At 36.1% G+C, this 26,735-nt stretch overlaps 1 protein-coding gene across 3 annotated transcripts; it reads left to right on the forward strand.

The window, feature by feature from the left end:
* The first annotated feature begins 8,078 nt into the window (after positions 1-8,078).
* On the forward strand, positions 8,079-23,485 carry vstm2b (V-set and transmembrane domain containing 2B). 3 transcript variants are annotated; one of them, XM_088938933.1, is made up of 5 exons: positions 8,079-8,765; positions 9,857-10,044; positions 10,915-10,944; positions 11,977-12,349; positions 22,661-23,485. In XM_088938933.1, the coding sequence occupies exons 1-5, from the start codon at positions 8,693-8,695 to the stop codon at positions 22,747-22,749; spliced, it is 753 nt and encodes a 250-aa protein (XP_088795059.1). In that variant the 5' UTR covers positions 8,079-8,692; the 3' UTR covers positions 22,750-23,485. The 3 variants fall into 3 exon arrangements, with proteins under 3 accessions (XP_088795059.1, XP_088795060.1, XP_088795061.1); XM_088938935.1 differs by lacking the exon at positions 8,079-8,765 and adding an exon at positions 9,318-9,449; XM_088938934.1 differs by lacking the exon at positions 10,915-10,944.
* Positions 23,486-26,735: the final 3,250 nt, after the last annotated feature.

The raw sequence follows: 26,735 nt of genomic DNA on the forward strand, positions 1-26,735 counted from the left end.
GATTTAAGAGAACAAGGAAAATCTTTGTAGGTCCCCAGGAAAAGGAATATGTGTAACTTCACAGAAACCTCATAGACGTACCTCCACTCTGCTCATACAGTATAAAAACAATTGTTGAATGTTTGATGCTTCAAAATGATTATCTTTCTAGTCCCGAACACATCTCATGCCACATCATATAAAGACACATACACAGTCAGTTAAATTGATTTTTTTTACCCTAAATCTAACAGACTCCAATAAAACTTGAAAAGATACTACCTTGGAATTGTATTGTCCAATATGAAGTAAATAAATTGAATTTGGAAAGGTCAGTGATGGAAAATCTCACACATTGCACCAAGCAAGATGTTCAAGCTAATTCATCTGAGCAATACAAGGTTAAAACGTATTACTGAGAAGGAGACATGAATTACTTTCACATAAAAATTAGAAAACTGGGGAAGCTCTTGGACGTTTTGCCATAATGGCGTGATTTTAATCAAAAAATATCTTTTCTTTTATTCAAGACCAATTTTAACAGAACCGATTACATTTCTCTTGATTTATGCAAAAGGACCAAATGTGTCATCATTCTGTTTTGCTGGTTATTGTGGAATGTCAGCTTCTCAAGGTTGTTTAAATTTGTGACATGTGTAGCATATTTCTTAGCTTTAAAACATTCTAGGTACACATTAAATATGCTTTAGATCGTATTTCAACATTATGCTTACTGTCACCACATCATCTATTTATACTAATGCAGAAGACATTAATAAATAATCGCAATCTTATAAAATTGAAAAAATGTGGAATTACAGACCTATGAAGACTGTGTTCTGGTATTTGTCTTATTTAATTTATTTTAAACTAAATGAAAAAATATAGTTCCCATCCATGGTTTTGATAAGCTGTTGCAGTTTGATAAATCAATACTGTCCCTATGTGCTACCATAATAGTGCTGAGTTTTATTGCTCTAGGCCACAGACATTTTAAGGTTGAATACTTAAATAATTCAGTAGGTATGCAACACAAATAACCAAATGATGCTTTTCTGCTTATAGTAAGAAACTACAATATGTGAATACTGAGGAAGAAAATGACATGGCATCATCTTGTATTTTTATATAAATCCTAGTAGTAGAAATAATTCTGTAATTAGCAATTCTGTCTCTTAGTATTACCTCTTACATAATCAACTGTTGGCTTATTAGGCATCCTAGTTAATGGTTACAAAATAGTGATAATGTTAACAAAGTATAAAAACATATGGAATCTAGTCATCTCCACGTATTATTAAATGGAACAGGTGTGAATATGAATCATCATGAGTACAGTTATATCCAAAACAAAAACTGTAATTGATCAAAACAGAAGATGCAAGCATTGCAACCAAAATTTCTTTTTTGAATTTAAGATGTTAAAAGAAAATATTTTACATGAAGCACAGTATAAATCTTTTTATCCACCTTCTGCTTTAACAGAACTATAAATAATTTACATACTACTAACGCTAGTACTACTACAGCTTTTGCTACTACTCTTGCTACAGCTAATATATCCTAACGCTACTGCTGTATTTTAAAAATAAGTAAAAGCAAATCAGTAAAGCATACTGAGCATACACATATAAGCAGTGCAATGTGTGAACAGAACACAGTAAAAATAATGTCCATTGAGGTAAACAATATATAAGTAAGCAATCACTGATTACAGTAAAGAGTGATGGTCATTGAGCAAAGTGCAGTTATCAGCCGGTGGTAAAGTTTACAATCATTTAAGAGAATCACAGCTGCTGTCAAAACAGATTAATCTTGAGGCATCAAAAGATGGTTAGGGACTGGGCAGTTCTGATTTTAATGGGGAGTTTATTCCACCACTAGGGAACTAGCGACAAGGATGAGTGGGCTCTTGAAGTAGGGGAATGAAGAGGAGGGACAGAGAGTCTGGCAGAAGAGAAAGAGTAGAGTGGACATGAGAGAGCCTAGGGAGAAAATAGGTACTGGAGTAAGAGTCGGTCAGAGAGGATAAGACAGTGGTAGGGAAGAACAAGTGTTCTGTAGTGAATGCTCTGAAATGGATACATGGAAGGACAAGTGGCCTGAAATGTATTGGCAACTGAGAGAAGTGCAGCTATAGCAGAGTCAAAAAGGTCAAGGATAATACTGATGTTCTTGGCAGAGGAGGAGGGAGACAGAGTAGTGGAGAGGTTCACATAGGGTGAAGAGGAGGAAAGGAAAAAAAGAATGTCAGACATAGAGACACAGTGAGGTTCAGTGCGAGATGGTGGGTGTCCATGCAGGATGAGAGGATGGGATTAATACAGGAGGAGACAAGGGTATCAGAGGGAAGCAAAGCGAAGAAGATCTGAGCATCAATTGCACAGATGTCATATGAAAAGTCATATGAAGGGATCGGAGGTGCAATGATTGGGTATAAAGAAAGAACAGGAGGGGACCCAGCACAAAGCCTTGGGGTACAGCAGTGGAGAGTAAGCGTGGTGTGTCAAGAGACCTGCTATATGTCATCAATAAGGCAGGGGTGAAACAGGTACTATATATGAGGTGACAAAAATTTACAAGCCACCTGGACAGAATGGTCCACAGAGTTAAAGGCGGCAGAGAGGTCAAGAAACTATAAGACGAGATGAGAGGGTTGCAGGTTGCAGCTTGAGCTGATTTAAGAATATTGGTAACTGAGAGAAGATAAGTTTCAGCAAAGTGTGTTGGATAGAAGCCAGATAGGTAGTGCTGAGAGAGTTAAGTGAACAGCAGGGAGTACACTGCTAATAGATTTTACAATGCATACTTAAAATTGTTTTTTTTATTGAAAAGTATTTTATCAGATTAAGGTTTCTCCCATACCTTTAAGGTGTGTGCCTTACTTAGTTTAATAGAAAATAACAGCATGTTACAATCGACACAGAACCCCTCTTCTTATATACCTTTTAAATGTGAATGTAATAGAATAATGGAATAGATTGTTTCCTGAGTTTATTGTATTGGATTTTGCTCCTTTAATAAGATGTAGCTGAACCTCTTTCTGTCCCCTAATGATATTGTTAAATGTTTAGAAAATAAATTGAAATATCCACAAACAAATGCTACTTTACCTCATTTGATAATGCAATACTGCCACACAATGCATTGGACAGCCTGTATTCACGTGTATCCATTGTTTTATGAAAATAAAAATATGCAAACTTTTGCAAAATATGGTACAGTTTTTTTTTTACAAATCGTACATTTACATAGAACCAAATAAGTATAGCAATGAACTTATTTTCTTTATAAAAAGATGTGTGGTCCTAAAAAAGGTTTTATGGAATTATTAATAGGTTTATTCCATGCTGAAAAAAAGAAGAAAGAAAACACAACCTCTCACACCTGAAGAAGGCTCCACAGCCGAAACATTGTGTTTTCTTTCTTCTTTCAGCATGGAATAAACCTATTACTTGTTCCTTTGCAGCCTACGCATACTGACGCAGCTACCTACCTGAACTACTTTATGGAATTATACCTCCTGTTTTTTTACAAGTCAAGGGGTAGGCAGATCCGACAGGGATTTGGATCTGGTCTCGGGATTCCAAAACAAGAGCATAACCCTCTCGCCAAAAGATTCCGACAGAGAAAGGAAATATGGAATCGTCCTGCACTGAAAGTAACATCCCTAACAAATGAGTGGAGTCGTTTGTTGATAATTTGTGTTCTTTCCATGTGACCACTGAAACTATAGAAATAACCTGTGATGTGTACATTGAAAATGCAGATCAGTCATTATATCATTTATAATTCAGCTTATATTGAAAAACAGACTTATAATAATACTTATAGCTCACAGAAAATCAGGTTATACGGTAATTAGGGACTTGATCCTGTTGGAAAAAAATAAGCCATATGCAGATCGTTTGAAACTTCAAATCTAATTGTTTCAAAAATCAGAAATATTGAAATAACCAATTGAATTCCACTCTACATCATATAATTACTTTGAAATACCACAATTCATTTTTATTATAACATCTGAAGCTTTTTATAAGAGTTTAAAAACAGTGGCAATTAATTATTTTTGCAACACATTCCTGCATTATTAGCAAGTATGTAACTAAGAATATACCATTCTGATCCATTTTACAACCAAAATATGACAGGAGTAGAGCTTAAGATCATATTTTGCTACCATACATCCATCCATTTTCTAACTGCTTTATCCAACACAGGGCCAGAGGAGAACTGGAGTCTTTCCCAAAAGCAAGTGCAAGGCAGGACACTCTGACCCTGGACGAGACATCAGTCCTTCACAGGGCACCCAAAGACACAAACACGCACACAGGCCTATTTTCCCAAAAACCAACTAACCTAAGAGTATGCCTTTGGACTGTAGATGAAAACCAGAGCATGCAGAGAAAACCAAGGTGAACACAGGGAGATCATCCAAATTCCATGCAGGTACCACCCCAGGAACTGAACTGGGGGCTAACTGAACTGCTAACCACTGTACCACCATTCTGCCCCCATTTTTAGCTACCCTAATCCATAAATGGACAATATATGATTCTTGTGAACCATTGAATAACATACAAATGAATTGCTCCGGATGCCATCCTGAAACTATGATTTATCTTGAACACTGTACCACTAAAGAGAAACATAAATAGACATTATTTTGGACAACTGCGTTCCAAAACCTTTGAATCTTTATATATTAAGATGACATTTTGGTGCAGGTAGGAAAATCTGACAAGACAGCAAACATCAAATTTAAACTTGTTCAAGACAGTAAGAAAAAGAGTTATCATTGCTACAACAAACAATATACAATACAATAATGGAAGAGACAAACTGCTGTGTTCAACCTTTCTCATTTCTGTACTTTTATCTTTCCAACCCATCTCTTTCTCTTCTCCACTTAGCTAAAGAAGGCTCCATGGTTGAAATATATTTGGTCTAATCAATTTTCATTATGGAATTTACTTCTGCTTGCTCCTTTGAAGCTCGCAGTCTACTCCAGCTCTCTACTCTGTCCTCTTCAAAATATGTAATGTAGTTTTACAGTGAAGTTTGGGAGCAGAGACCTGTAGCCCCGAGATTTTACCAATCACCTCTTCCCTCCTCCATATAAATATGGGACCTCAAAATATCCTTCCTGACATTCTCTCCTCAGCAACCCTCTACATACCCCATCTTCATGACCCCTGCCACAGCCCTAGGCTAATCTCCCTTGGGAGGTGATGCTATAACACTTTACCCATGTGGCCCATACTCTACCATTTCCAAAACATACCTCCACAGGACTTGTCAATTTTTCTTTAATTATATTTAACAAATCAGTAAATTACGTTGATGGAGAGTGCAAATGCTAAATCAATGAATAGCGTGATGGTTCCAACACATACATTCACAGAAAGCTGGACTTTGTCACATGCTTCAATCTCCTCTTTTTGCACGGAATCCCGGATCAATAATATGTTGATACCAAATACACATAGTTTCTACATTGTCACCATATTTGTCATTTGTGAAGAACAAATAAGATGTTTTCATTTCACATTAAATAGTTAAATATAAGACAGAATTACTAATGATTCATAGCCAAAACTATCTTTGGTAGCTACTGGAAAAATGTAAATGGTTACAGAAGGCAGAAGAAATACATTATCTACTGCAGAGAATGCTGATGAATGTCAATAAATCAATTTTAGAGGCCGTCAACACGGGTTAATGCTCTGTAAGGGGTTGTTTGGATGATGTGGTTTTTACTACCACAGAACAGTTTCACAAAGACAAGAACTCTCGCATGTTAATTTTAAATAATCGGTTTGCCCTCGCAGCCTCCATGTGGAATTCAAACGTTAGAATGACTTCATTAGCTTAACAAGGGTGTGGGCATGGAGAGTAAGGCAACTACCATTAAATGGGATTTAGTGTATGGTGAGACATTAATTGGAATACGGCATCCCTGACAGAACTTTGCCTATACAACAAGGTCAAGAAACAAACTACCCAAACTGCCACAGCCTTGCACAAAATCGTGCTTAAAGACAACTGCACTTCTGTTTATTGGAATGGAAACAGTTGTGATTAAATTGGCTTTAGGAATATGTTGAGCTCATTGTTTGCTGTTTTCTTTTTGTAACACCACTCTACCAGTTTCAGCTAAAGTGCAAATAAGATTGTCTAGTGAATAAAGAAAGCTATATTTCTTGGCACACAGCTGGGATGGGAATTTTTGGAAGCAACTTAGAGACTGAAACAACTTCACTGAGAGTCTCTAGAGAACACTGTATTAAAAATGCTAATGTGGGAAACTGTGAGCATCATAACCAGCTTGTTTTTGGTTCAGTGTTGCTGCAACTTGCAGCCTTAGAATTTTACAAAGAGTGCAATCCTGATTGTTCAGTGGGTAGATTTGTACATACAACTTCGTCTTCTTCATTATTTATACTTTTTATACCACATTGAAGCATTTCTAAAGCAAAAATGCAAAAAAGGGTTCGTTATTAAGATACGAATGCACTGATCTTAAAGTATTGTAGCTGTAAAAGAATGTGACAGAAACCAATGAGAATCTAATTATCATTATTCAATTATATTTTGATCTAGATTTTCAAATACCTGGAGTAAATGCAAGTCTTTCAGAGACCTACTGTTCCCACAAATTCCTGGTTTTAATTTAGGTAATCCATTGAAGTAATTTCTTTAGTCTTTGGATTAAACATCATGCAGTTGGTAATGAAATGTGCACAACCCCCAGAAATCAGTACTGTGCAAAAGTGGGTTATGCCAACTAAACCTCAACCTGTAAAACCTACACTAAAATCCATACTAAACTGGTCCTTACAGCCCATGTACGTAAAATATTATGGGAAGTTATGATAGGTCTTTCAAGGCTTTCGACATTCTTAGTGTTGATCATTTGCAATATGCACAGGCTAATTTTCAACTAAAAGTACTGCATAGGCCTACATTGGAATCAGTAATTTTATACACGTATAAAAATAAAACAACTGGACACATAAAACCCTCTTTAAGCTCTGCAACAGCAATAGGTTCGAGGTGCAATAACTAGAAACAAACTCAAGGTGCCCTATTTTTAAAACAGGGATACAAGTGATACAAGCGCCTAAGTGTTTTGAATATAGGACGCAAGGTATATAGAGCATGATATTGAAAAGCGCTCCCATCGTTACTTTGGGAAATGAGGGTTTCATCCGAAAGAAAACAAATTTTCCATGTGATGACAGTTAAGTAACAATAAAGCATTCTGTATCTTGGAAAGATGTTTGTCCGTTCCTTCTATGTGTTGAAAAGGTGAGGAAGAGGCAAGCTATTTTCAAAGATTATTCATGCGTAAATTTGTTTGTCAAAGCGATCCAGAAACTATTGGAACATTTTCAAATGAATGGAGATATTCGTATCAGGCAATGCCAAGACCATTCGCAGTAATAACTTCGGTGAAAGCTGTCGTTATACTGTAGATACCGCGTTGATGCTTGAAAATGTATATTAACAAATAAGTTTTCATCCGAAAATGGCGACAATATTAACGACACGTTTCTTTTTAGATCACATAAATATAGAAATTATCAAAGACAGTATCGAAACCATTTTTAAAAAGTTATTTTTTCTCTTCACCGAAAGCTCCAAAAAGACACATATTAAAAAAATAAACTGCTGCTACTGGTCTTTTCAGAAAGCTTCTTTTTTCACTGGATATTATTAAATAATATACGGTTAAACCAACGATGAGAATCCGCCTAAGCTTTTCGTGCAGCTCAAAGAAAAATTAGCTTGATGATCAAAATATACAGTAACTTACTGCCAAGCAATTTACTAAAACCTAGCCGACAACAACGCTTAATCCCGCTGTTTTTTTATATTTCACGTTGAATGAAATAATGCTGCCTAACAGCACGACTGCTTGTTCTTTAAGAACTGCTTGTTGATCCTAGAGAGAAAACAACACGCATCATCTTGATTCTGTATATTTTCAGGGCTGGCATTACCGATGCATTTCATGTGGACGTCAGTTTGTGAAATTTCCCCTTATAGGTTGAGCTGCGTGTTGATTTGAGAGTGGAAAAGGTTGGTTAGGTTCCAGATCTCTACTGGCTGGTGTTAGCTGCGCACATACACTCTGAACGAGCTGGTTTGGAGATGCCAAAGCGCCTCCTCACTGTTATGCACTCTAATACAAAGCAGAGGGATCCGGTAGCACAAGCGGGAACTATCGACTGATCTCCAGGTTTAGAGCATATCCAGGGAACCTTGCTCCCTCATTAGGTCTTCTTTTGGATCATAGACTAGGATGCTTTGGTGATGGGTGTTGGATTAGAGCCCAGGAAATCTCTCCCTCCCTTGGAAAGCCAAAGGTACAGCTTTCTTACAGCAGAAAAGAAGTTTCGTTTTGAGTTACAGCAAATCTGGAAATAAAGCGACGAGGGCTGAAAGGAATAATAATAAAAAGAAAGACCGCTGGACATTCTGTGCTAGAGAGGGAGTTTAATGTCAATCACATTTGGATTTTATTTATATATTTGTCCTGCTGAAAAACGATAGCGCTGGGAGTACGGTACTTGGATTTTGGAGAGCTCTACCCTTGGAAAACGAATGAGACTCTTTTTTGGTTTGCCATGGGAATGCTGATTTATAAGCATTAGAGGTCAAATGATAATCTTCACTTGTTCTTTAATCTAAACATTGTATTTATGAAATGGAAAAACGGGGACTCTACGGTGTCCTTTATTATCTGATGTTAAATGCGCCCCTATTATTGTATGTAAATGGTAAGTAAACTTGCTTAATTCTATTTGTGATTTGGTCAACGTTTTAAGTGCTCTTTTTTCTAAAAAAAAAAGTCATATAGAAAAAACTATTTAACAGTGACCTGTACAGAGAAATTAATTTTGTCACAAAGTATTAAATGTATCGTAATACATTTATCCATTTAGTATCATAAAACTCCAGCTGTCGACAGACGTTGTGGATAGGTCTTCATCCTTCATTACTGCGATTGAATGCAAGTCATTACTTGATATAAAAGAAAACAATTGTTTTTCAAGAACAATGTTTTAGCCTTATGTATTAATGCTGATTTATCGTGATTTTCATCGTTCTTATTATTCATTTTCTTTGAAAAAGTGCTAGATCAAAGAGGAATATTCTACCCTTGTGAGAAGCACACCCACTCACCCCCTACACACGCACACACTAAAACGCTAGTTCAGTAAAGACGCTATTGTGCATTCATAGCGCAAGTGGAGAGAAATGCCACGATATTCCTTCCAGAAAATATTATGCAACCCCTTAACAGAAATCTCTTAGGGAAAGATAGACATTAGCTTTTAGACAGATTTGTCAATACTGGAATGCTTCAGGCTACACTGAACTTGAAGCCCACTATATACTGTACATACAAATAATAAGGGTTTACTTATTATTTTACTTACTGTGTGATAGGTATTGAAAAGGTAGGAAGTTGCTTCTTTACTTTTGTATGACGATTGAGGAAGCTAACACTGAATTCTCAATCCTATTTTACAAATACAAGTGTACAAATTTGCAAATTGAACTACAGTATATAGAGAAATTATTGAAAAGAAAGACTGAGATCTACATTAACTGATTTCAAAACCGCACAAATGTGTATTTTAAAATAATACCCTTGTGTTTTCCTTTAGTGCTTGTTCGTGTTCTTCATTTTTTATTCAGAAATGTAACTGCAGCATAATTTGCTGAAACGTGAGATTTAATTGAGTAGGAGATAAAAAGCTTCAAGTTCTTGAGTGAATCCAGATCAGATTGCATTGAAAAAGACTGATCTTGTCTCTTAATCTTTCCCGTTAACCACTGCCTTGCTATTCTTTCCTTCTGTCAGCGACATTTACTGAAGTCCCCAAAGATGTGAGTGTCAGTGAGGGAGAAGATATTGAGATGCCTTGTGCTTTTCGGGCCAGCGGATCCACGTCTTTCTCCCTGGAGATTCAGTGGTGGTATCTTAAGGAACCAGCCGCAAGAGAACTTGCACATGAACTGCAAATTAGTGCCCCTGCAAACAGAGCTAAGGTAAATCCATTCTCTGTGGCCAAACGCCTTCTACCCCCAGAATGACAGAAGCTTCTTTAAACCATACATGAGGACAGGAGGTCAATGTGGTGCAAAGCTTCTGCCTCACCTGGCGTGACCATGGTGCAATATCGGTTCTCTTTTTTAATTTTGTGAACGCCTAGCCGCAACTGAAAAGCGTTCTTACACTGGAGGTGCTGTATTTGTGTGGAGCTAACTAAAACCATATAAAGCCATTAATAGTTATGCATGTTTATTTGGAACTCTCATAAACCACGAGAACTCGCTGGGCTTTAGGGTTAAGCAAAAGACCAAAAGATATAATTGAAATGTCTAGTGAATCATGACAGTGATGTCAAATGATTTATACAAGACCATACCCGGTACTGAACGCTGTGCTATACGGTAAATCGCGATACTGAATACCAGTCAAACAGGTGCCCTATGTATCTGAGCATTTTTTTCCTGCTGTCGTATTTATGCCTACAAGCGTCACACAACAGCATAGACTACTACAGTAAAGGCAAAAAAAAAGCACAGGATTAAGAAAAACAGAGCTTTTTTATTTCTCGTTACCTCCAATTATGTGCATACAAAACTTTCTATGTATTTAAAATCGTTCGTGTACTTAACACACTAATTACTACGTGTACTACTACTGTTCAGAAAGCATATTATCTTTGGCTATGGTCTTTAATCCTGCCTAATATTATAAAACCGAAATGCACAGTGCGGCTTAAATGTGATTATACATTTTAATTGGCAAACCACTCCCAATTGGGGAATCATTTTAATTGTTCCCACGTAACGTAATGTTTATGCTGATCTACTGAGCTTAGCTGTAACGTTTGTGACCCTTTCTGCTTTCAGGTGGCTCACAGAGACGCCACGAAGATCAGTGTGAGTGTTTTTTTCCCTTGTTGAGTTATAGTTATATTGTTGGTTTAGAGGCTGCTATCACCACTTTTGCTACATACTCGTTTTAATTACACTAGAGTAAATCAGCCGAATTTGAGTTAAGGAGATATTGACCACAGGTGAACAAAGGCAGGAAAAATCCATCTAATTGGGGTGCCTCAAGACTGTGGATGTGTACTCGGAGGACAGTGAGTTTGAATGAGCCGGAATGAGTGAAGTAAATTGGACAAACCAATCGAAGATGGCAGCAGGATGAGGGAGTACACATGTTTATTAGAATTTACAAATTTCCCTGCGAGCTATGAATAAAATTATTCCCGCGGACCCCTTTACGTCATGTACTAGTAGAAACGATAGTTTTCCATTTGTCCATTTGAGACTGCAAGATTGTCTCCACTGTATCTCCACTATCCATTTGCTTTTATTAGCCATGGATGAAATAAATGCACATAAATGCATACTGATGTTGCAGTAATTTTCATCAGCTGTGATATACATAACAATTTTTGGTACATAGTAAGCTAGATTTTAAAAATCATATTGCACCACTAAAAATACATTCTCAAACTGAGAGACGACTATATTGCATACAATTTGAATTTACACATTTCTAGATTCATTACGATTGTACGGAAATAACTTTTCCCAAACTGCCTGAAAAAAGGATATGCTTTAAATAATCATTGACTAAATGCATAACTGTAAAATATGTTTCTAATTTTTCTGTTTGCACAACTGTTTCTATTTGTTTAACGTAAGACGGGTGGTTGCGTTTTAGAGCCTGGTTTTTAATTTACCAGGAATTACCTTTGTACTATTATGTAAGAAGAGAATTCTGGTGTTGTTAGTGCAGTTATCTGAAAATATAAGGGTGTATTTTACCGTCAGTAAAATTCAATTTAATCAAAATGTCGAGTGCATAGAATTAATTTTAAGTTCAAATATCACATTTGGATGGTGCCTTTTGAATTAGGAAGTGTTTTTAATGCCTGTGTTACAATTCCCTTTTTGCAGACTGTCAGAGTACAAGGCAATGACATATCTCACAGGCTGCGACTCTCTAATGTGAGAAAAGTGGACGAGGGGGTATATGAATGTCGGGTGTCCGGCAACAGTGGTGACGAGACTCAGGAACACAAAGCCCAGGCAACGTTGCGGGTCACCCCTCGCGATGGCATGTTGGCAGAAGAGGCCGTCTCTCATATTCAGAATAGATGGCCCCTTAGGAACAATCCAGCCGGTAAAGCCACCTCTGAGCCTGGCCAGAATAAAAGTCGTGTGCCATCCTCTGAAAGAGCTGGCTCAACAACAGCAGCAGCTGCTGCCACATCCTCAGCTTCGCCACAGCCTGGAAATGCGGCCATCCTCCGACAGGAACATGGAACCGGTGAGTCAAAGAGTCACAGTGACATCTAGTGGTCTCAGTTTTAAAATTGCGTATTTTTTTTCTGCTATTTGTGTGTTGGGAGAATTCTGCTTTTTTTAAACCATCCGGTTCACTTATTTTTATCGCAAATGTTCAATGCATTGAAAATCGAATTCCATAGATGATTAATCTTTTACGACAAAAAAACACATTAGATATTTGCTTTAAAATATTTGCATCATCTAGACTACGTTTGAAGTGGTTCCTGAATGTAATTTATTATTGGATGATACATTTTAATGTTATGAAATATGAGGATTGCTATTATTCTATTACATGGTGTGTCTGAGTATGTGTGAAACAATTTTAGTCATGCCATTATATGTACTGAGGTGTATCATCAGGCATTATAATTTGAACTTCTAGCTGGTACTAGCACTAATGACTTTATAAGATTGATGATGAATTCTGATATTCATACTCTGAGTAAAAATAAAAAAATATATAAAAGTCTTGCCCTTTACTCAGTTGCAAAGTAGTAAAATATGTATTCCTTTTATAAAACCATTAAAATAGTACATTTTCTTTATTGTGATGAAACATTGTGTAATGTAGTATGTTCAGGAATTTCTTATAAAAGCTTTACTTGTGCTGTACCATGGTAAAAACAGAGTAAAGTGTAGTAAATCGCAGTGAAATCGTGGAAGGATCATAGTGTAGTGGAGAGGTGTGCTTCAGTTAGAGTTAAAATTGCAAACAGTAGAAAATATATTACTTCTTTGTTTCAAATATAACAGAGTGTATGATGTGTCAACACAAAGGCATAGCGTAAAAAAACAATGACATTCACTTTGCCAAATACATTGCACTTCACCATCTCACTGAAAAAAGCAAAAACATTGTTTTAAATCAGACTGAACATGTATGTTTGGAGAATTAGCAGCAGGAGAGCTTGCATGTTTGTTCTGCAAAAATCAATTTAAGCAAATCTCAGAATAACTGCATTTCACAGAATGAGAGGAATTTCTAAGTTACCATTCTGTTTATCATAGCAAAGTACTGTATACATGCAATTGCAAAAAAGGCACAGTTGCATACTGTTTATAGCTGAAATATCCTATATGTTTGAAAAAATTAAATGGAAAATAAATCAGCTAAAATAATTCTGCATTAACACCTTGAATGCTACAAGTTAATGTGTCATGTGGTTAGCCTGGTTCCTAAATGTGGCTCATTATGGAATTATGATAGAATTAATTTGGGTTTGACTACTATAGACAAGTGAGGATACATAAGGTTCAAGATTTAGCAGAGGAATTTGAACTACCCGTGTCTTTAATGAAACATCAACATTTTCTCTTAATTGTGGGCTTTGTTGAGGTTAGAAATGCTAGTGTTGTAGTTTAAGATTTGACTCAAGATTTGACTCAGACTAGCATCAGAATACCTCTTGATAGATTATTTACTATGTCTCCTATCACCATAGGAATGCAACTTAAATCATTCAGAATAAAACAGTAGTGCTGCTTAAGTGTCAAATGTTGGTGCAAAATGGCTGATGTTTCTTGCTGCAGTGCAAGTGCACTGAGATGCCATTGATACAGAAATACTGGGCAGTGACAAGACTTCATTCTATGCACAGAACATTCTTCTTCTGCATTGCACAAGGTCTGGTGATCCTGGACTGTTGGAGTGTTTGATCTGTCTCTGTTGTCTCTTCCGTATTGCAAGAGTGTTTTCTAAAAACAGTGCATCATATTTAGCTCCACAAACTGAGATCCACATTTTTGGGTAGTATCACATGGGTAACATGTCTTCAGTTTTAGAATTTGTAAAAATAATTATCCTTTCGACTCTTTAAAGTTCATGAGAGAATGAATATGCTTGATAAAACAAAACTAGAGTGATAATTGAATGAGATTCTATATAAACTGCTATATAGATTTCATTTGTACAACAGTGTGTAAATTATAAATTATACTTAAATATTGGTGTAAAGACATTGAAAGAATTTGTCTTGACCTCATGTAGGCCTTCAGATATGTGTCATCACATTTTGAATGTTAAAAGCCATGTGGCAAATTTAAAAGGTCTCCCTTTTAACAATACTCTAGAAATTCAAAACAGTCCTCTAAAATGCCCACATCTGTCACTTTTCACAATGTCATTTTACTGAGTGGCAGAAACAATTAATATTAAACAGAAAATGCCAAAGGCAAGTCTCAGATAAGCCTAGTTTTCAACACTCTGTCAGGTGTTTAAAATTGCCTATTACATTTTCATATCTCATTAGTTATTTCTGTATGACTGCTGGAATAAGAGTGTAACAGAATGAGGTATATGATTAAATGTGTATTCTGCCTATTTCTGCTATAGAAAAGGATATAATAAAAGGAATAAAAGATTTGTTGATTGCAATTTTAATACATATGTTTAATATAAAAAATGATAGATATATAAAGTCAAACGTATTGTAAAAAATGTACATTAATTATAATGACTCATAATATTATCAGCTGGAATTTAAAGAGAGTAAGTTAACATTTGATGTATTACTGTATGTCCTGTTTTTATTAACGGAACATAAAGAAATCTGCAGAAGAAAAATAGTAGACTTATTAACACGTGGAAACACTGTGTGTTGTGCTCCTCAGAGGCCTGTTAGCGACTTCAATAAGCAATGCTTAAACTGTCTCAAAATAACAATGCAATATCAGCTGTTTATTACCAGCTGTTGAAGTTAGCTTGAAGTTGTATGAATTACTTCAAGGTAGAAGACTTCTGAAATGGTTAATGGGCTCCTTTTCTTACAAAAGCCCTAGATGTTAATTTCCATTGTTCCTATATACAGCGAGAAAAGAAAGAATACAATTTTTTATTTCATATTAAATAGTCTTAAATGTTTTGATGGTTTGGCAGTACCTAAACTGTATTTTAAGTAGAATTAAACTGGCTTATTTTACACAGAAATGAAAAGAAACAAATTTGCAGGTTGTGCATTGTGAGTGTTTGGTCTGTTACAGTATTTCAAAACAGATGGCCTGAAATGATTAAATTCCCTGCCAGAGAATTGTTAATTCCACAGCCATTGATCACATCACATTGTTTCTTGTAAGCAAGCTTGCATTGTATGCCCAAGGATTAAGACTTTTCTTGCACTAAGATTTCCTTGACCGAAGTACGTTCAGATGAACAGCCTGATTCCCCAGTCATTTCCTTTTAGTTTCAAGGCACAGAGAAGTAATGGGCTGTCAAATGCATGTTTTCTGTTGGAAAAGTCATTGTTGCAGAAAAGAAAAAAAGCAGTTATTTTTTTTCCATCTTAGAAGCAAACAGCTTTTTTTTTTACTAACCTGTTAAAACGTGAGAAGATCTTTTGCTGGCTACTGAGTAGGGACTATTGGCAGGCAAGCAATTGTTCTCCAAGGGGAGTGGGTCAGGCTGGTAGGAAGCTAGACAGCATGACATGCTGTTGTTGGAACCTGCAGGAATTCAATCTGTAATGTCAAGAAACTGCAATGCAATCCATGGCCTTATACCCCAGCCTGACCTTGGCTGCCGAAGCCAATGTATTTAAAGCTGGTTAGACAGGTGTCCTATTTCTCTTAAAGTTTCTACCATTTTCTCTAATAGTGTTGTTTGTAGCTGTTCTGTTGCGTAATGGACTTGATTATCTTAATGCTATTAACAACGTAGTGTATATACACAATACTGATGGATGTTTTTGAAGATCATAACAAGCCTGGCATTCTATTTTAGAAAAGAGCAGAACAGGGGTATGTTCAGTTAAAACGTGAGAAGCGTTAGACCTAAGAATGCACAAACTGAATCTCATATACTTACACATAATGCTTAATTGATAAATGAAACGGTGTGGCTAGGGATTGACTTTATGATGTGGTTAGACAGTTCCTCACTTATGAGTAATTCTGCTGCTACAGGTTCTCATTTAACTGATGTGTTTTTGTTTTCGCTTGTGCTTTGTTTCTCACTTTAATTACATCTTTTCTTCCTCAACCATAACTTAGACAGGCTACATGTTCGCCTAATGTAACAAGTAGTAGCAACAGAGGCTGCGTGAGTGGAATACTGGCACAGACATATCCAGGGAGGATGCTTCTGCTGCAAAGATTGTCTTTCAGGGAAAAGAACAAACTGAGTCATCAGAGTCGACTGTTTACTGACGAGAGGATGGGAGGCAGAATTATGCTAACAAAGGAAAAGAAAAATAAGAATAAAGCAATAATTGTCTGCAGTCAGCACCAGAAATCTGTTTTGCTTTGATAAACAAAGTGCCACACTCTCAGAGTGCTCTAATTGTCATTGTAATTTAATTCTTTAACAGATTCTCATGTATTTTGATGTTTGTTGTTCTGTTTGCATGTTGGTTTTAGCACATCTGCATAATTTCTAAATGTTGAAAATCCATCCACAACGTTAAGCAGTTCAAGCTAATGTCTTCCTTACATAAAACTGATAGAAGATACCTGCCTTTCATTTAAATAGATGTTATATAATTATTATGGGAATGAATATTAATGAGCTCCTGCCATTTCACAGTGTTTGTAGGAGTAGAACCTTCTACAGAGACTTCTGAGTCTGAGTCTGTCTTTTGCATATATAAAGTTAGCTATCACGGACAGCTGTCACCTTATCAGTGCTGACATATCTAATACTGACCAGTGAAATGAAAGAAGTGAAAGTAGGGGTCTCTTTATAAAGTAACATCCCCTCTCCATACTCTGAAACGCCAAAAGCTAATTAATTAATTTCTTTACTTCATAACAACTTAATGCTCTTAAACATAATTTGGACATCGCAATTCAGGTAGCTGTTCCATCTGATAATCTATCAGTTAATCAGTTAATCAGTAATCAATACAATGCCTGCAACTATTGAGCATCCCTTCCCAAACATATCGCACATCCCCGTCAGTATTTTTTCCCATGTTAAGTTTTCGTGCATCTATGACAAAACAGGAAGAGTTTCCACTGAATAGACATTTTGGCCACATTTAACATCTTTCTTCCTCTTTGTTGCAGCCTTAATACTGTAGAAATCCTATAACAAAGGAGGGTAAAAAGTAAAACTGGGGCATCCCCATGAGCCACTTTAAAGTACTCTTAAGAACTGTGAAGTTTCCTCTTAAATGAGGTTTCCCAACAGCTGGGTTTAAAGGAGTTTGTGAATGAGAGGTTTAAACTTAGGACTATCTGACAAAAGGCCTATCCTTTGAAATTCTTATCTCATGCCTAGAAGGCCATATTTTATTGATTTAAGCTGTAGATCTAAGTAGTGCTGTCACTTAGCTAATTAATCTAGGTCAGAATCCTTTCTTGCTTTTTTTCAGTATACATCAGCAGTCAAAGAGATGTTATACCCACCTTGCATATTATTTAGGTTTTCTTGTCTCTAAAAAGAGGATAGGTCCTTTCTGATTCTTTTCTTGGTGTTATTGTAAAATGGCAGCTTTTCGGTTGCTAGATATTCCGACTAGTAGCAGTCCTGACAACATCACTGACAAAATATTTCTTCATCTGTGGTTATTGTGATACTCTGTATATTTTAGGGTGGTTAGCATGTACAGTAGGTTATAAAATATGCTACATGCTAAGATATTGTTGTGGGATTGCAGTATGAGAGCTATGCATCAATGGCAAACAAGTTATGGACAAGTACCACTGTCTCCAAACGTTAACAAATCAGCCAATCACCCTGGTAAGGGTCCATTTGGCAGCAACAGGAAAACAAAAGGCTGCTATTGCATAGCAGGTTTGTCATTTGCATTTTACAGGTAGATGACATTTGCTTTTTAACTCATGACTTTGTATCCATCTGTACAATCCAGGTTGGGTCAGTGCTAATTATATTCAATACAGAGCTCATGACCAACTATGCCATTTTAGCAATCTAAGCTTAGTTTGTTATTTTCAAAGCCATAGACTATTTACTCTAGGCACTTTAATACATAGGTTTTGGTCTTGCCCTCACACCCTTGCATTTTGGAAACAGGTTGCCTTATTTTCAAGCAGTGAAACTGTTTTGGATGCCCATTGCTCCTCCATGTTGGTTCAGTGTTTCAGCTGTCCTGTTGGCTAGACAGTAATACTGCAGTTAAAAACCGCACTGACCAGAGCTGGCTTCCTCTCTATTAACTAACCTGGTGGTGACATTGGAAACTTATTTTCAAAGACATAGTTTTAGTAGTACTAAAACTCTCTGACCAGGATCAAACATGCCCCATCTTTGTACTTGGGAAGAGGAAGGAGATTGATGCTTTTGCGCCATGAATGATTAGAAAATAGTCTTTTTTTTGGAGTGGTGTATTTTTACTTAGGCTCCAGAGGGCATAGGGGTGGGAAATGTGGACCGATTTGTTGACTTGTTTGTTTGATTTTTTAATTCTATATTTTCCAAACCTTTAACAAAATACTAACCAAAATATACTGTTTATAAATCCCATCTAAGCTAAATTAGTTGGGCATGTAGCTCCTATGTGTGCTGTTTAGACTCTGTGATAGTACCATTTCAGTTTATCTTAAATATAGTAAATACTGACTTTGTGAAATAAAGATTATATTGAAACAATTATATTATTTTATGTAGTTCAGGTGGGTAGCTGCGTCAGCATGTATAGGCTGCAAAGGAACAAGTAATAGGTTTATTCCATGCTGAAAGGAAAAGAAAGAAAACACAACATTTCAGCTGTGGAGCCTTCTTCTATGTGTATATATGTGAGCCAAGTAATTCATGGGAAAAACAAAACTGACAGAATTATATCAAGCAATACAACTCTTACACCCGAAGAAGGCTCCAAACCCAAAATGTAGTGTTTTCTTTCTTTTCTTTTCAGCATGGAATACACCTACTGTATAACTTATTATTTTATGTAATTGGAATGATATTCTTACATTTTTCATACTTCTTTGGCATCATATTTTAAAATATTAGCACATTTTAAAGTGACAGGTTAACCAGTATCTTCAAATTCCTTTGCTGCTTTATAGTTATATAAAATATAGGAAAAGACAGTATTTTGAAAAGCCAAAGTCAATGCATTTCCCTTTGAGCAGAAAAAATGTTAAATTAAAAGTCTTTAATGTAAAATTCAGCTGATACAGTATACTTATTTTTTCTTGTATAGAATATAGGATATGTCAATATTTTTGGACAGTTAAATAAAAATGTCACATTTCAAGGTTGCATGTAAACTTAATTAATGTGGAATAGCTAGGAAATACAATTCCCCAAGTGATTGAACTTTCAATAACAGTATAATATTGTTCAAGTTATCAGGAGTCAGCAACTTTTGCAAAAAGTGTTTTTGATAAATTCGTAAGACTCTCAAGTGTTTTTGCAACATACCCTGCAAATTTCATTTAATGTATTCAGCAAAGCAATGGTTCAGGTCACTTAATCCCACTTACTACATACATAATTTCAACACCCACTACTAATTTGATAATCAATAACAAGAACACTCCATGAATGGATGGCAAGGAAGGGATTTTGAAAGGTATCCCAAGAGCTGGTATTTACTGCATGCGTTCACAAAGCATACCTCACACAACAGAATTAAATCAGGTTTGAATCCACCTCCAGCTGCCCAGGCTCAACCTCCTTCTTTGACTTTATCTGGTGAAGGCAGTGGCACCACCGACCACCCCACCCAGGGTGTGCAACTGAACAGTCAAGCACACCTTTGACAATGGCATGGAGTGCAGGTTCTTGAAGGTTAAAGGTCAGAACATTACAGCTGGACAATCAAAGAAGCATGGGTTCCCCTGACTAAATTATAGAACTGTATGTTCAATCATAATATGTCCTGCAATAGGTAAGAATTAGAAATTGCCTATCAGCAATGGACAGGACCTATATTAAATTGCAAAAAACGAAGCTCAAAGTTAGGGTTTATTTAGATCCTCGAAGATTTTGTTCTCCCCCTTCTGCTTTGCTTTTTTCTGTATTTTCTTTAATTTTGGGTTTTCTGTATGAATCTCAAACATGCTATACACCGACATACTGTATCAATGCAACAATGAAGTTTAATAATGAATAATGAACTTTTTACAAGAAATGATCAATAAATAACTCAAAAGTCCCTAAAAGCAGTACAGTATAAGAGGAGGTGGGCTTGGCATCCCAAAAGGAATGATTGTATCTGCCCAGTGAAGCTGAAGATTGAGTGCATCACCAGGGCTAAATGATAGACATAGGCCATCAGTTTTGACTGTCTCAGGGCTCCTCAAATAAACACCTGTCATCTCCGTCTTAGGGAAGCGTTTCAAATTAGCTTCTGCATTGAGTGCAGTCATCACCACGAGCCTCCCCTGCATTTCTGTAGCTGGAGGTCAGATCAGCGGAGCAGTGAAGAAAACGAGAGTGTATTCTGGGCTGTTGCATTCAGTTCCATTTCTCTGAGGCCTCCAGAGAGTTTCTTTGTAACATTTAAAGAGCCATTAAAGATTTTGACATGGTCCCAATCTTGGCATAGTAAAGACAACATCGCTTATCATGCAATTGTGGATATTTACTGCAAGGCTTAAAAAGCACAACAAATGATAACTGGAGTGCACAGATATGCGTAACACGTATCAGAAGAGACTGTAATGTTTACTCTTTTGTGACTTTGAGCAGTCCAAACACCGAATGTTAGTTCACTTAATGTCAGGAACAGAAAAGCTCTAGGTTTGTTGTAAAATTACAATTAAATGTCTCAGAATGGCTCCATCTGTTTCTTTTTCAATTTAAGTGAAAAGCTTTTTATTTACTAGAAATGTTCCAAGCATTTTTAAGCATCTTCAGAGACAGAAATCTGACATACAGTACCTACAATTCTTTAATTCATTTTTTGCATTGATACATCCCAAAGGGTCCCAAATCACTGTAATATACTGTGGGAGGAGGCTGACATCATCCACTACTGAAGTGCAGCTTCACCTAGGTGACATACAGCAGCCATTATGGGCCAGCAGTCCAAGAGCAACACAGCAGATTCAATGAGAAATGACTGCACCAGGTGTGTTTAGGGGTAGCTTCAGAAAGGACGAATTATGCAAACCCAGAGGGGAATTTAACACCCTTACTCTTCTATCTCTGAAAATAAAGGCATGTTTTTGGTTTTTAATTTTTAAATCTGACGTTAATTAGGAATTTTGACCAAGTCATCCTGCTCTTTAGGTATTTTAAGTTACTATTTTTCAACTACTAAAACATTGTACTGAGTTAAGTAATTTATCACCTTTTTTTTTTTACTTTTGTGGGGTACGAAACAGTGAATATTTTACATTTTAGCACGAAGCTATTAAAAGACATTTGTGATGTTTAGTTTGAACATGTAATTAATACTTTTCTCAAAATAAATATGAATTTCACAGTTGTATATATAATTCATATGACATTCATTTTTGATTATATAACTGAACTAAAGATAACTATGAAAAAAAGGTTGTGAGTCTTAAATTAAATCTTGGATTGATTTCAGAGCAGCAGACTTCATTGTGAAAAGATGTGCAGTGAGACAAGTTTTAAATATTGCGTGTATTAAAATAAGGACTTCTGATTGTAACATATTTTGTAATATCCATCCATTTTCTAACCACTTCTTTCAGTTCAAGGTTAAGGGGGAGCCGGAGCCTATCCTAGCATGCAACGAGTGCAAGACACAGTACAGCCCTCCAGCGCAGTGCAGACACACAGACACACACTCACACCTAGGGCCAATTTTCCCAGAAGCTGATTAACCTACCAGTATGTTTTTGGGACTCTAGGAGAAAACCAGAGCATCCGGAGGAAACATAGGCAATCACAGGGAGAGCATACAGACTCCACACAGATAGCCTCCTGGTCTGGGATTGAACCCAGGGCCCCAGTGCTGCAGGGCAGCTGCAGCACCATGCTGCCCACAATACTGTCCTATAAACATAAAAACGCATTGAATGCCAATCAGCAGTTTCTGAATGCCGATTGCTCTGTAAGCAGTCTCCCCCAAAAAACTTTGCATCGTTACCGATAAAACAGTTTTGTTTTGTAACTGAAAAACTGAATTACGTAATTTCTGCTGTAACGTATGAAGCTTGTAGTGTCTCAGAATTTTCCATGTATGGGTCAAATGTAATACACATCAGATACAGACTGATGTTTTGTTTAATAATATTTGAAATTGTGCAAATAAAACCTAATGAAACTTTCAATTTGGAGAGCTGTGACAGTGTCCCTTGGTTGATTAGTAATGCTTGATTCCACCTTCTTCAGCCTTCTTCAGGTGTCTACTTGTTCCCAGTGAAGTGGTGAATGATATGTTCATTGTTTGTTTCTTTTTTGTTTTTACAGGTTGTGGAACCATTGCGACCACAGAGCCCTTCTTGTATTTTTCCCTTCTGATCTTGCATAGGCTTCTTCCCTTACTGGTGAATCACTGATAGACTTCAGCAAACAACAGTCTTCAACCTTCTCACTTAATGTACCAAACAAAAAGGGAAATACTGTATACTCATATGGCACACCACTGAGGAAGTTAACCATAAAATTAAAAAGTAAGTGAATAAATAAATAAGAAACAATCTCCTAACTTGGACTGATTGAAGACCCTACCGTCTTAAAGCTGGATGTAAATGGATTTTATGAAGCATGACAAAAAAAAAAATAAAGGAATCTATGTGAATACAAGCTTCACAATTGTTGGAAATCTAGTGTTACACACAACCAACATCCACAAAAAGATGCATCGAGTTTCCAAATAACAGTGTCTGGCCCTGCAGTGTGCATGGCGTTCATTATTTATGTTATTGTATTTTTTCTCCTTTGTAAAATCGATCCTTCTGCTTTATCTTTTTTGCACGAACTGTTGAGCAGTTAGCCATTCTTTTGCGTTTCAAAGAAAATGAAGCCAGTGTTGAAAGCCCCATCAAGGAGGACAATATTTATGTAGATCAGTGTAAGAAGTTTGTTTATTTCTTTTAAAGCATTTTACATTATATATCAAAAATATGATCTTCTTATATATTTTGATTAAATGAGGCACACCTTACCATAGTTACTAGCCACCTTCAATAATGTTTATTTTTTATTAAAGATGGTGATCAAGGTATGACATTCATTTATAAACAGTATTGGTATATTGCCAACACCAGTTGAAATAAAGGTTTTTTGAAATAATCACATTTCTCCTACGTGTGTAATTTAAAGATCAAATTAAACAATGAAAATTTGAAGTTTCTTATGTTTTGTATCTACTCTTCAATTCTCAGCATCTTTATTAGCATAAGAAAGTACCAGGCAAAAGTATTCACCCCCTTCCATTGATATCACATTTTGTGGAACTACAAATAAAAAACACATTCTTTGTGTTTTTCAATTTTAATCAAAATAAATTCTTATGCTGAACAATTTTATAGTTTAAAGGAAATATATGTCAGTGCAAACAGCAAAAAATTAAAAAATTATAATATGTTGATTTCCTAAGTACTAAATCCCTTTGGTACTGTAAATCTGAATGGGTTCAGGTACACAAAACTACTTTGTTAAGTCACACAATTAGTCAAATGGCTTTTGTCTGCAATAATAATGGTTCACATTATTTCAGAATACGTACACCTGTCTCTGTAAGGTACATCAGTCAGATAGTCAAGATTCAACCATGAAGACCAAGGCTCATTCAAAACAAGTCAGGCATAAGATTGGAGAAAGGCACAGAACAGTAGTGAGAAAAAAATACAAAGACTTTGAATATTCCTTTGAGCACAATGAAGCCGATCATTAAGAAGTGGAAGCAATATTGTACCACCCAGCCAATTCTCAAAATCAAATTATCCTTCCAAACCAAGCAGCTGCACAAAAGGAAACTGACTTGGGATGCCACTATGAGGCAAACAGCACCTTTGGAAAGCTATGGAGTTCAATGTTGAAGATGGGAGAAAACCGTTTATACAGTAAGTCAACAATATCCAAGTCACTTTCACAAAGCTGGCCTGTATGGCACATTGGCACGAATCCCAAATCCTGCATGGAGTATGCAACAAAGCCTTTAAGTGATACTGCAAACATGTGGTAAAAGGTTTTATGGTCAAGCAAGAAAAAAATTAAACTTTTTGCTATACATGTGAAGCGTTAATTCTGGCAGGAACCCAACACTTTGCTTCACCCAGTCAACACAATCCCTTACTGTCAAGTTTCTTGGAGGCAACATTATGTTATGATCCTGCTTCCCATCAGTAGGGACTGGGAAAATAAATGAAGGACAAAATATAGAAAAGTCTTAGAGGACATCCTGCTTCAGTCTGCTAATGACCTAAAACTGGGAGACAAATTCACCTTTTAGAAGGACAATGACTCAAAGCATGAAGCCAAAGCTACACTGGAATGGCTTAACATGAAGAAAGTGAATGTTCCATCAGTGGCCCAGTCAGAGTACTGTCTTGAATCTGATTGATCAACCCAACCATGGCAAAAGTTGAAAATTGCCATTCATTAATGATTCCCAACCAACCTGACGGAGCTTAATCAAGTTTGCAAAGTAGAACTGGTGAAATTTGCACTATCCAAAAAGATAGCTTTAATCAGCTTTAATCACTGCCAGAGAAGCTACCGCCAAGTACTGAATCAAGGGAGTGATTACTATGCAATCTATATATTTCAGTTAGGGATTTTTCTTTGCAGTCTGTATACATCATTTGTAAACACAATGGATATTCCTCTTTGGAAGGGGGGGGAATACTTTTGTATTTATTTTCAACAACAATAATCTATTTAATCTTATTGCTAATTCTTCCAACAAACTGTTTGAATTCCTCATATGTTTGTCATATAAAATCAGGGGTGAAAAATAATTTATACTGAATAATTTAATCCAATTATTGTTGGTCATCACAGAAAAAGAAGGTTTTTTGACCATTTCAGTTTACAAAATGGCATTTGTGCAAAACACTACAGAAAAGTTATTATATAAGTTGGAAGCTATTTATTGATATAGTCACAAACTGTTAATGAAAATGTGTGACATGAACTCCCAGATAAATTCAACACTGCAGATGTTTGTCACCAAGATATCTTGCATCTACCCAATGGAAATTGTAATAGGACTAAATGGTTTATAATGTAATCTATGCTTAAGTTCATTTCAGTATTCTGTTGTCATAGTACCAAATGTAGTGTCAGAAGGATTTTCACCTATCTGCAATCACCATCTAACATGCTGTTGTTTGGTTGATTCTCAGCTTCTTGCAATTCAGGTGTCAAGTTTAGTGACTGTTATGCTCTCTACCAGCAATGCATCCACAGATGGCCCCAGTAATTTGACATAAATATGTTAGCACATGTGCTCATGTACTGTGTTTGCCAAATAATTTATTAAATGTCTATTAAATGCCAGCTATACATCCAATTTAGTGCAAATGTTTTACATGTGGTATATTACAATATTAATACTATCATTTAAGCAACTGTTTCAATGAAAACAGTTTCAAAGAACAGAATTCATACACTGTTGTGCAAAAGTATTAGACATTTTTTCTGCTCTTTTCATCCAGCTTTTTCCTTCTTTAAACAGAAAAACAAAAATCTAAGCAATCGTCTAATGGAATTTTACCAATTTTGTGTTAAGCTAACAATTCTGATACAACTGTATTTTGTAGTGCAAACGTAGCTTTCTAGCTTCATGAACATGTAGAAGGGAACAAAGCTGTTAATGACAAAACACCTGATAGCGAGTCACCAGTTAGATTTGCTCCAAGTGGGAAGCTGCATCCACACACAAGCTGCTAAAGAAGGTTAATTCCACACTAAAAAGTGAAAAGAAAATAATGTTTCAGGAGCCTTCTTTAGCTGCATGGAGACTAGGTATTTAGATTTGATTGATAATGTGATTAGCTTCTACAACACTCCATATTGGCTGTTGTTGAATGGTTTCTGTGGAATTCTAATTGTCTTGTTTTTGGAGAGTCTGATGAATGTAAATTGAAGACTTTTAAATGAAAATAACACGTTTGGTTTGTTCACCCAAACTAAAGTGGATGAAGAGCAGTCGTAGTTTTTGAAATAGGAGGAAACACTGATGGACACTTTGAATGAATTGCTGATGCTCATTATATATGTACATTTTAATTTTTGAATAAGACTTTTGCACAGTACTCAGCAATTTAAAAAGGTTAATGTAAATAAATCAGAAAGAAACCAAAGCACAGTAGTCAGTGCATCTTAATACATCATTTTTTATGCAGTGAACTGTGATATATACTTTGCTTTACACTTAAACTGGCAGAAAACATTGGAAATTGTTCTGGAACACTCAAAAGGAAGCATGTCCAACTAACCAAATAAACACAGTTTAGCATTGGTCTTAGTTTAATTTAGTTAAATGCATTTCCTTTTGGATGCACTAGAAAATAACTTTTAAGTTAATTTTATTTCC

This window comes from Atractosteus spatula, chromosome 21 (genome assembly GCF_055471065.1).
Source record: "Atractosteus spatula isolate fAtrSpa1 chromosome 21, fAtrSpa1.hap1, whole genome shotgun sequence".
Classification (NCBI taxonomy): domain Eukaryota; kingdom Metazoa; phylum Chordata; class Actinopteri; order Semionotiformes; family Lepisosteidae; genus Atractosteus; species Atractosteus spatula.